This window comes from Platalea leucorodia (genome assembly GCF_965183815.1).
Source record: "Platalea leucorodia genome assembly, chromosome: 15".
Lineage (NCBI taxonomy): Eukaryota > Metazoa > Chordata > Aves > Pelecaniformes > Threskiornithidae > Platalea > Platalea leucorodia.
In genome coordinates, this window is record NC_138837.1 from 12,151,861 (window position 1) to 12,163,397 (window position 11,537).

The window sequence follows — 11,537 nt, forward strand, 5'->3', positions numbered from 1 at the left end:
CTGCTGCCGGAGTTGGGCCAGCCCTCCACACTGGACCCGGCCCCAGCACGGTGCGGAGCCCCGAGCCAGGATGCGGATGGGACGAGGGGTTGTGCCCAGCGCCTCGCAAGCCTGGCAGGAGGAACCGAATGGGGCTGGGGGTTCCTGGCACTTGGACGTTAACACCCATAACCCATGCTGTGCCGTCAGGTGCTGCCCTGGAGCACTGCCTGGCGCTCTGCCCCTCTTTGTCTGTCTGTCCTTCCTGCCTCCTTCCCTCTGTCCCACAGGCAGTGTGGCAAGGAGGAGTGGTACCCAGCGGAGCTTGGCGCAGGGTCCTGCAGCATCTCCATGATGCTACAGGTGGGGGGACTGCTCAGTTCTGGGGAGGTGGGCCCCCATCCCAGCTGGGGGCATGTCCCTGGCTCCTCTCCACCTCTCCAAGACAGCGACGATAATGCCCTCTGCCATGTGCCCAGGGCTGCCATCATCCAAACCTACCCTCCGGCAGGCGGGCAACGCCTGCAGCTTCCCCAGAGTTGAAGGTTTCCCAGCAAGGGCAGAAGGGCAGGGTCAGGGTACAGGATTGCAGGCTCAAAGTGCTGCCCCATCCCCAGCGTAGGCACTTCTCGGTGGCATCTGCGTTGGCACACATCATCCTCAAGGCTCCAGGGCCTCAGCAGGGCGGGGGGGACCTGTCCTTCCCCCCCACGCCCCACACTGGGCTCTCAGGACCTGGCAGGTGCCCATCACCGGCGCATCTGGCTGCAGGGCTCACGGGTGAAAAGCAACAGCAAAGTCCAGCCAGTGCCACCTCCCAGCTGCCAGCTCTGCCGGGTGCTGGGGCAGCTCCCCGGGGTGCCCAGGCCAGGCAGCCACGTCCCCGCGGGGCCACCTGGCCCTGTCCCATGGTCAGCACGTCCCGTGGGTGCAGCGAGGGCCCTTACGAGATGACACAGCAGCACTTTCTGCAGCAGGGGCAGCGCTTGCAGCAGCCGCATCCCCCACCAGCCTCCTGCTGCTGGCCCTTGGGTGACTTGTCCAGGGTGACGGTGTAGAAGGAGTTGGTTGAGTCCCCGTTGGGCATCCTCAGGCTGGCATAGGGGTTGTAGGGACGGGACCCGGACTTCTCTGTGGAAATGGTGGGGCTGTTCCAGCTGCTGGCGGAGTCCGCCTCCTCCTCCATGCCGTAGGTGGACACGGCCACAGGGTTGGCGATGACGGTGGGCTCATCCTTCAGGTAGCGAGTGATGAAGCTTTGCTGGAACTGGTCCCGTGGGATGTTGACACTGGCGTAGGGGTTCTCCAGGCTGACACCACGATCCATCTTCCCAGTCTTCGTCAGCACGCGTGGCCCGGTTGGCACTGCCCACCTCCTGCGAGACAGGGAGCCCGTTAACCCGGGGTGCGGGGGGTGTCAGTGCTGGGGTTGTTCTCACGGCACGGGGAAGGGACCCCTGGCAGACCCCACTGCTTGGGGAGCAGGGTGCAGAGCTGGGCTCCCCCTCCCAGCCAGCCCCAGGGGACCCTGACGTGCAACCCGCACACTTTGGCCGTGTGGCCCTGATGGCAGAGCTAGGAGGGGAGGCAGGAGAGGGTGACACCTGGGCAGGGAGACACGGGGGTGGGCAGGGTGCTGGGTGGGAGGCGGGGTGCAGGCAGGGCAGTGGGGTGGGGTAGGAGCTTCTGGGGAGAGACAGGTCTCAGAGGTGGGGGGCAGGCAGTGGGGAGAGGAGCGGGGGAAAGGGGGTGCGGGGGGGAAGGAGAGGCAGAGTGAGGGGAAGGAGGGACCAGGACAGGGGCAGGGGACGGTGGGGGGGAGAAGGGGAACCGGGGCAGGGGAGCAGGCAGGGGCAGGGGCACGGGCAGGGGCACAGGCAGGGGCAGAGGCGCAGGCAGGGGCAGGAGGGCAGGCAGGGGCAGAGGCGCAGGCAGGGGCAGAAGGGCAGGAGGGCAGGCAGGGGCAGGGGCAGGCAGGCAGAGGGTGGGAAGGGCAGGGGCAGGGGGAGCGGGCAGGGCGCGGGCAGCGGGGTCGCTGCCGCCACTCACCCGCCGCGGGGCTCCGGCCGGTGCGGGGCCGCTCTGCCGCCGCCGGCGCTTCCTCCTCACGGCCCGCCCCGCCCGGCGCCGCCCCGGCCCCGCACCGCCCCGGCCCCGCACCGCCCCGACCGCCCCGGCCCCGACCACACCGACCGCCCACTGGCACCAGGCACCAGGCAGGGGACACAAGGAGCTGGGCACCCGTACCAGGCACCAGGCGCTGGGCAGGGGGCACTGGGCACTGGCACCAGTACTGGAAAGGGGCACTGGGCAAGGGGCACTGGGCACTGGGCACTGGACAGGGGCACTGGGCAGGGAGGCACTGGTCACTGTCACCAGTACTGCACAGGGGCACTGGGCACTGGACAGGGGTATGGGGCAGGGGGCACTGGGCAGTGGGAACTGGCCACTGGACAGAGGCACCGGGCACCGGGCAAGATCACATCATGCATCAGGCACCAGCACTAGGCACTGGGACCAGCCACCAGGTGATGGATACCAGCACCAGCATGGGCACTGGTATCGTGCGCTGGCACCAGCACCACGAAGTGCGCACCGGGCACCACACAGCAGGCAGTGGTACCATGCACTGTCACCACCACCAGGAACAGGCACTGACACCAGTACAGGCACCAGTACCATCCACTGGCACCAGCACCAGCACTGCAAACCATGCGCCGGGCACTGAGCTCCAGCACCGTGCACTGGCACCAGCATTGGCACCACACACTGGTACTGGGCAGCAGCAGGGGCAGTGGGGTGGGGGCACCGCACACCATGGGCCTGTAGGAAGCAGCAAACACCGAGCACCAGGCACTGGGCAGGGGGCACCGAGTACCACACACAGGTCCTGAGCACTGGGCAGGGGACACCAGGGACCTGCACCCACTGCAGCCCCCAGCAGCCCCCAGACCCACGGGCCAGCCTCTGCCTGCCCCCATGGACACCCAGGTCCCCGCAGCCCAGGGGTCCCTCGCACCCCCCCTGGCCGTGCCCCACCTCTCCAGCCCTGGCACCCCAGTGCCAGGTCTCATCCCTCCAGCCGATCCCTGGGCTCAGAGGGGCATGAACCAAACGTGCTGGACCCAAGCGATCTGGTGTGTGCCTGGGCGTCAGGAGGATCCGTGGTGGGATGTTGGCTGGGATGTGAACCTGTGCGCACCACCGGAGCCTTTTCCAGGGTAGGTTTCGGGGGGGGGGGGGGGTTACCCTGTGCCTGCCCTGTGAGGGTGAAATGCAAGAGGCTGGATGGAGTGAGGGACACGGCTGGCACAAGGGCAAGGAGAGGGATGCTGGCACATGTGCCAGTGCCCGGGACCAGAAGTGCTGCAAGCAAAAAGATGCAATTTTCAGCACCATCCACCTGCAAGCAGGCAGGAGAGACCCTGTGCAAGCCCCGGCCCTCAGTCCTGCTCTCGTGTCAGGCTTTTTGGAATATCCCAACTGAAAACCCCGCGCAGAGGCCAGGCCCCGTTGCCTTGGGGCCCCGATCCTGCCACACTCCCACCACCACGAAGCCAGTGGCCCTGTCCCCACCATCACCAGCTGCCAGGGCTCCTTTGGGTCCCTGGTGTTGCCTTGTCCCACTCACCGGTACCTGCTGGGCCTGTGGAGGGGCTCTGGGGCAGCGTCAGCCCTGCCAGGACAGCAGGAAGGGCTGCAGGCAGGGCAGTGCTGCCCGCAAGCTCCCCAGCCTCGTGGCTTCCCACCAGCAAGGAAAACACCAGCACAGATGGAGCTGGGCCCAATGGACACAATGTCCCCAACCACCAGAAGCCACGGCTGTTCCTAGCCTTGCCCGCAGCCCTGTGGGCCACTGCCACCCCTACCCAGGGTCGGACACGGCCCTGGCACGCCTGCCCCATGGCTCCGGCTGTGGCTACCAGGAGATGGCCATCCCCAGACGGATGCAGCTCAGAGCAAGAGCAGAGCCTTGCACATGGGGCCAGGCCAGCCTGGGGACCGGCGCAGGGCAGAGGGTGCCCCAAACTGCAGCTGAATCCTCCTGGGATTGAATCACGTTTCCTGCAGCACTTTGCAAAGGGAAAAGCCGCTTCCTTCTGGCCATTGCAACACAAAACTACATTTCTTACCTGCACTGAGGAGGTGGGGCTGCACAGGCCGGCCGGATCCTGCTCGCAGCGGTGCCCAGCACTGCCCTGCCCAGCCTGGTGCCAGGTGAGGGGGGACGCTGGGCTGGGGGCTGTGCCCTTGGCACCCATGGAGCAAGCAGGAGAGCTCTGGCGGGTGATGGGACCCTGCCTGGCCCTGGCAGCACTGTCCCTGTGATGGATGGATGGATGGATGGATGGATGGATGGATGGATGGACGGACGGACGGACGGACAAACGGATGGATGGACGGACGGATGGATGGAGGACGGATGCTGGTGGGTGCTGTGCTGACTGGGCACCCAGTGGTCAGAGTGCCCTACTGCCAGCACCCTGCCTGCAAGCCACAGTCTCCCCTGCCTGTCCTCTGTGGCTCGTCCCTCCATCCTGGAGCCTGCTGGGCTTGCAGCTCCCCCAGTGTGGTTTGCACTGTAAAGAGACTCAGTGACCTCCCAGGGGGTGGAGGGAAGGGACGAGGGAGGCCCGGGATTTTTTTTGGAGAAGCTGGGAGGTCAAACCCTCCTCTGACCAGCTCCAGCACGGGGAGAGGGGCCCCGGGCAGCTCTGTGTCTCAGTTTCCCCACGGAGGTCTGAGAGTAGGGGTGCAGAAAAGCAGGTGCCCTGCATAACCAGCAGCGCAGCACCCAGCTCTTGGGTTTGGGGAGCTGCAGAACACCTGCACGGACACCCCCGAGGCCACTGTGCTCCCGCAGTGTCGCCCGGAGGAGAGCCACTGGCAGCCCCTGTCCCTTCACTGAGCCTCACTGCTGCCAGGTTTTCCCATCTTGAGCTGTCTCCCTGGAGAAAAACGCATATATTTTGCTAAACAGGCATAAAAAAAAAAGAGGCAGCATCCTCCCAGGTGTCCTGCCGTAACCCCAGCCCTGCCTGCCCGTGCACGGCGTGTCCCTGCTCACGCGGGGGATGTCGCTGTGGCACTCTGCAGCAGCGAGTTTCCCTTCCTCCCAGCACCTCAGGACTTGCTCGGTCTGGCTTTTTGCCCCAGATTTCCATGCGCAGCCTTGGTCATGAGCGGCTCTGCTCGCAGGAGCTGTGAGGCTGCTTGCCAGGCACAGCTCAGGTCTGGGGGACCCTGAGACCCTGCAATGGCACCGTGTCCTCAGTGCCTTCCCTCTCCCAAAGGGGCCCCGAAGCGAAGCTCACCTCATCAGCACCTCTGAGCTTTTTGGGGTAGGGGCATCCCACACGCCGCTGCCTGGGGCTTGCGGACCCTGCACAACCTCTCCGAGCAGGGGGTTAGCTTTAATCTGCAGTGCCTCCATCCCGGCTGATATCCCTCCCCGGCATCTCGCCGCGGCAGCTCCCATCTCACAGACACCTTCTGGATAATCTCATTCCTCACAGGCTCCAGCGCCGGCTCTGCAGCAGTTGGGCTGGTGCTGTCTCATCTCGGGAAAGCCCTTCCAGCCTCCGCTGCTGCTCTCCTGGTCCAAATCTGGCTGCCTTCTCCTTTCCAACCTCAATTTCCTGATGGCCAATTTGTTCTTGGGCCAACAGTATCTTTAATAGCTCCTTTCCTCCCGGCCGTGGGCGCAGTGGAGATGTACCTGGAACCAGTCCTGCGGCGAGGGCCGCAGCAGCACTCTTACAGCACCGCTGGTGGGGATTGGGTTAACCCAGGTCCTCTGGCAAGGAAAAGGAACAGGAGCAACTACATCGTCTGTGGACCCTTTAAGGTCCCTCCCTGGCCAAGGCGGCCACCACAGCACCTGCCATTTGGCCTGATGCCTAAAGGCAAGGTGTCCCCAAAGGCTGATGAATTCAGGGTGACAGCAGCATCCCCCTTTCCTCCTCACAGCTCACCAGCCCTGTGTCAGCCTCAGGGAGCTTCGACCCTCTTCTCCCACGTCGCAGATAAACTCCTGAGCACCAAGGCTGGGGAGGGCAGTGCCACCAGGGCTGAGGTTCCAGGCTTGTTCTTCTCCTCGGGGGTACTTTGTCCCAGCTGCGGGTGACTCCTGTGGTCACAGGGTCTCTGGCAGGTGCTGGTGGTCCACAGAAGTTAGAGCTGAGTTTTCTTTCTTCTGATAGATGCTGAGACTGTGGAGGAGGAGGAGGCTCTGGCACATCAGGGGACCATGGGGACACCCCCTCCCAGGCCCCTGGGGACCTCAGGGATGATGCAGGGAGCCCTTGTCCCAAAAGGCCCCTGTGGCAGAGACCCTATAAATGCCCCAAGCGCAGGAAGGGCTTTGCGCAGAGCTCCCCCCTGCAAACCCACATGGGACAGTGACCCTGCAAGTGTCCCACCCATGAGGACAGCTTCAGTGTCACCTCCATCCTCATCAAGCACCAGCACACTCTCACAAGTGCCCACACCAGTGCTCCCAGTGCTCCCTTCAGCCTCAGCGCCGACCTGCTGCAGCACCAGTGGGCACACGTGGGTGCTGCTGTCGGACAGGAGACACATCCAGCCCCAGCCTCTACGATGAGTGGGGCGGCTGGCGTCACTGGGGTCCGTCCTTCAGAAACGCAGCACCTTGGAAATGTGGGTTTGTCTGTAACGGGAGCTGGGAAGGGGGACACCCACGCGAGAGGGAGGTTGTCATCACACGCGGCCAGCAAATGCACTTGGGGAGGTTAAGACGCTGGGACCAGTCGCCCTGGCTGCTCTGGCGATGCCCCGGGAGCTGTGTCCATCACCGTCCCTTGCTGGCTGCAAAGCATCGCAGCATTGGGCAGACGTGTATCCAGGCAGCTCTAGGCCCCGGGCACTGAGGATCATCCTGCTGTTCCCCCGGACGGACAGGACGGACAGCCCCAGCACCCGGCTGCGCCCCATGGGCAGGCGGTGGCTCAGCGCTCGCCTCTCCCCGCTGGCAGGGGACAATGGGCACCGGCCCTGCTGCCTGGGAGCCCTGCAGTTCCCGCAGATGGAGGTAAATAAGTCAAGTCCTTCAAATTCAGCGTTATTCCCCAAGAGGGAGATTCAGGGGGTGGAAGCCTAAATCTGCCCTTTTCAGCGTTGAAAAGCACCATTCCCTGCTCCTTATCCCCCCATCCTGCTGAAGCCACGGAGGGAAGTTTGGGCACGGCAGAGTCGTTCGGCGTTTGTCCGTCCAGTGCAGGCGATGGGGCAGGTCTGCGGCAGCCCCAGCCGAGGAGAGTTACCGCCAATCCAGGAGCAGCAACCCCTCATCAGAAGCCTGAAGTTCAATTAATTTCTTGGCAAGATACGACTCTGAACTGAGCTCCGAGAGCCATGTCCAGCAGTCTCGCGCAGCTCCTTGGAGGGTTTATAGATGATGGAGAATCCTCAGATGGAAAAGCTGCTGCATCCGAGCCCAGGCTGCTGTTTTGGAGTCGCCCCGTGTGGGACTGGCTGAGCTGGGAGCCAGCAGGCGCCTTGGAGCTCTGCACCCCTTGAGTAAATGGACGAGCCGAACTAATGCGTAGCTACTTGTTGCTTAAAACCAGCCTAATTTCCTGCAATTGTTTGCAGGGGGAAAAAAAAAATCAACAGAAAAAAACAGCCGAAAGCTCAGTGCCCACCCAGGCAATGTCCCGTGCTAGGAGAGGCGATGGAGAGGGAGGTCCTCACGAGGTGCCACAGTGCTTCTGAGAAAGGTGCTCTGGCTCAGGAGACAACCTCTGCTATTTGAGGAGGAACCTGCAAAAACCAGGAGAAACAGAAGAAAAAGCCAACCTTCGCCTGCCTTTTTTTTTTTTTTGACTGACCCATGAGCTCGCTTGCGGCCCGTGCCGCCTCCCAGCAGCCCACAAATGAGGGGGCAGACCCAAAGAGGGGGCCGGGGGCTGTGTTCCAGGTGCCAGCAGCCGATGATGGGTCTGGAGCCCAGTGGGTGCTGCAGGGGTAGGAGTATCCCCAGCCATGGGACACACAGCCAGGAGGAAAGAGCTGAGCTCAGCGATTCCTGCAATATCCATCCAAAAAAGATCTTGGCTCTTTGCAGCAGTACCATGGCAGGGCACCCACAGTGCCCTGTCCTGCGTGACCCGACACAAGCTTTTAGGATTTTTTTGAAGGATACCAGTCACTGCAGTGATTTCATGGGATGCCTCAACTCACTGGAGCTTCACACACAGTTAGAAAGAAAAAACAAACCAGAAAGCCATGGGCACGTCCCACTACTGGGCATCGTGGGGACAGACGCATGTGGCATCAGGGTCGGTGGAGCATCCCCAGCCCCAGCTCCTCCCAGGGGCTCTCCCAGTCACCAGGACACTAAAACTCATTGACACATCATGTTTGCTGAATATTTCCCTTCGGTGCCTGGGACGCAGTGCCGTGGCGCAGGCACACGAGGGTGATGATGCTCTTTCCAGCCCATCAGTAAGGGAGGACGATGCGGAGCGGCGTTTGCTAGAGGGAAAGGTTTTGCAGTCAGCTGGGGGAGCAGCTCCGTGAGAGCCCCCTGCGCAGATGGTGGCTTCTCACCAAGCCTTGGTGGGACTGAAGACTTTTTTGAAGCTAAGGAGAGCTCGTAGGTGGTCAGTGTGTGAAAAGGGCATGGGGATGAGTTGGGCCAGTGCAGTAATGGGAAGCCAAACCCCAAATTCAGGCTGTGCGAAACAAAGCCAGATGGCTGGAATGATTTCTTTCAAGGCTCCCTCCATGGGCCCCTCTGCTGTGCAAGGTCTTCGCTGATGCGTTTGCCTTAATTCTCGGCTGCCTCCTCATTAAAAAGCCGAGCGAGGCCGGGTGGGTATGGAAGGAAGGACCACGGGGTGGCCCAGGGAGCGGGAGGTGTCAGTGGGGTGAGCGTCCCTAAGGGGAACCCCATGGGGTCGGTGCCGCTGGGCATGGGGGCTCAGCTGGGAGCCCAGCGAGTGGGGGGGAGGCGCCGGGGCTGTCGGCATGGGGATGCCACAGAGGGGACCGGCGGTGCGTCTCTGAGAACTGACCTCGGGAGCACAGACCAGCGCACGGGGACAAAGCTGCCGGGGACAGGGGGTTTGGGGGCAGCACAGGCCTATTTCCAGCACCCTGGGTGGGAAACGCCAGCACGGTGCAAAATTCAGCTCGTCCCCCCAGGCCAGGCTGGCAGCCTGTGCTCAGCACCCCATCCTGCGGGTCCTGGCACCGAGCCCGCCTTTCGATGCAGCATGCAGGCACAGCCTGGCAGCCCCATGGCCATGCCCCACAGCACGGGGCCCTGGCACCCCCACGTGCCCGGTGTCCATGTACAGAGTCGCAGCCCTGCACTGCTTGTCTCCAGGTAGTCTGCCTGTGGCATGCAATGAGTTTTCTCAGTTCTTGGTTCCCTCTTAGGGAAAGCGATGTGTCCCGAAGGATGGTGGCAGCTTTTAAAGCCAAAATGGAGCCTGGAAATGACCTACAAAAGCTGCTCGATGGGAGGGATTGCCTGCTGTGCCAGGATGTGTCCTGTCACTTGGGTCAGCACATGGGCTGCACGCACCGAGGGGGCCCTGGGCCATGCACCCGTCCTGCGGCAGGCCCAATCCTGGCCTTGACACCGGCTCCTGGGATTCAGCTCCATGCTGAGGGACAGCGCAGGCTGCTCTGCAAAACCCCCCGAGGCTCTGGTGCTCACCTTGCGGCAATAGCACATCTCCCGAAAGGGCTGGCAGCTCCCCAGATCTGACAGGATCCGTCGCCAGCTCCGTCCCGCACATGCTGCGCTCTCCCGATGTGACATCTCAGCCACCCTGCAGGCCCACAAGTCAGGGACAGGGACGCCGGGAGCACCGTGGGGACGTGCAAAAGGCAGCAGGTGCTGTGTGCAGCTGGGGCACACGTGCACGTGTAGCACGTGTGGGTGCTGGGCACCCATCCGCCTGCCCGGTTCACCTGTGTGCCTGCGGGAGGGGTGAGGACACTGCCGAGGTGCATTTGCAACGCCTGGTGTGTTTGGGCTCCTCCAAGCCTACGCTGCATGTCATCCACGTACCCGTGGATGCTCAAGCTGCGGCTGCAGAGCCCAAAGCCTTTCTAGTTTAAGCCCTGCTCTGCCCTGGCAGGGGGATGCTGCATTCCTCAAGGATAACGAGTCGGATAAATAATTCGGTGTCCAGGCTGGCACGGCTGGAACCAGCATTGCACGAGTCAGCCGGCGCCTGGCCTACTGTCTGCCTCTCCCTGGGCTCACGCCGGCCGCAGGAACCGGGAGAGGAGCAGATTTCCTTATCGCCCTCCCGCACTCACCCTCCGTCCCTCTCCCCTGCGGCTCCCCGGCCCGGGTCACGCCGGGGCTTGGCAGTGGCGCGGGGGAAGCGTGCATTGTGGCTGCCCACTGTGGCTCGGCTGGAGGAGAAAGCAAGGATTTCCTGGCCCGGAGCAAGTCCTTCCTGTCTCCTCCTAGCAGCCGAGCGCTTTGGGGAGGAGGGTGGGCTGTTCCCGACGGGCTTTGGACGGGGAGCCAGTGGCTGCCCCTGCACAGAGCTGCCGCTGAATGTGCAAGCAAGGAGGAGGCAAGAACGGAGCTGCGGCACTTGGGTTGACACCACCCTCCAGTGCCAAAATCTCCCCCCCCCAGCTCTGTCCTACCCATGTGCAGAATCCCCACTCGGGCAGAGCCTCCGGCCAGCACAGAGGAGATGTCCCCCTTCACACCCTCGGTGCTTGTGCATCCTCACCTGCAACGTGCCATGGTGTGGGGTGGCCTCGTGCCATTGCACGGGGACTTTAGGAAGGGCAATTCACCCGTTGCCAGCCTCAGCCCAGCACCCATGGCAGGTCGATGCTGAGGGATTTGTGTCCAATGGGCCATAACCTGCAGTTCCCTGCTCAGAGCCAGGCAGCAGCAAACAGCTCGGGATGTCTTCCAAGGCTAAACACTCGCTCGCACGCAGAGACCTGGAAAACGGGCTGTAAGAGCCCCAGCTGGGGACACTTGGTTGGGCAGCTCACGTGCACGGCCATGGTTTTCCCTCCTCAAACGTCACTTCTCCTTCCTGCGAAGGAAGAAGCTGGGCTGAGGTGGGGGCAGCTGCTGGCCCCCACCTCTTGGCAGGCTCCCTGCAGGCACCGCTTTTGCTTTCTCTGCAAACAGCCACGCTGGGCGATGCCGCAGCTTCCGCCGTGCCGCAACCACATGGAGATCTTGCGCGGCAGCTACACCTGCCGATGTTTTTTTTTAGGACAAGGGGCTGATTTCCTGCTATTTTTCCATGATTCAAAGTTTCCAGTCCCTGGAATGGCTGCAGCATAAGGGCTGTCACCCGTCTCCTGGCCCAGAGCATCCCCAGCACTTTGCCATCCTCCCCCTTTGGCTCCTGCCCCAGGGACGGATCCAGGATGGCACCATCCTGCCCCCGGTGAAGGCTTTGTCATGGCAGTCCGGGGATGCTCTCCCTGCGGGGAGCAGGCAGACCCCGTGCAGCACCCAGCTCCCAGCTAAGCCCTTGGCTCCGGCTCTCTCCCAGCGGAGGTCTGGTTTCTGTCCTGCCGTCTGCTTGTCCTCC

General features: G+C 63.0%; 1 protein-coding gene across 1 annotated transcript; it reads right to left on the reverse strand.

Annotated features, from left to right (window-relative positions):
- Window positions 1-518: 518 nt before the first annotated feature.
- LOC309597593 (uncharacterized protein) lies at window positions 519-5,428 on the reverse strand. The gene is made up of 2 exons (XM_082327168.1): window positions 5,295-5,428; window positions 519-1,355 (listed from the first exon to the last, which is right to left on the reverse strand). The coding sequence occupies exons 1-2, from the start codon at window positions 5,411-5,413 to the stop codon at window positions 923-925; spliced, it is 552 nt and encodes a 183-aa protein (XP_082183294.1). The 5' UTR covers window positions 5,414-5,428; the 3' UTR covers window positions 519-922.
- Window positions 5,429-11,537: the final 6,109 nt, after the last annotated feature.

What these genes read in the sequence shown, in the direction of transcription:
- LOC309597593 (XM_082327168.1), bottom strand. Translation starts at nt 5,413, where the DNA reads ATGGAGGCACTGCAGATTAAAGCTAACCCCCTGCTCGGAGAGGTTGTG. An exon ending in AGCTCAGAGGTGCTGATGAG is followed by an intron (nt 1,356 to 5,294) that starts GTGAGCTTCGCT and finishes CCTGTCTCGCAG; the next exon opens with GAGGTGGGCAGTGCCAACCG.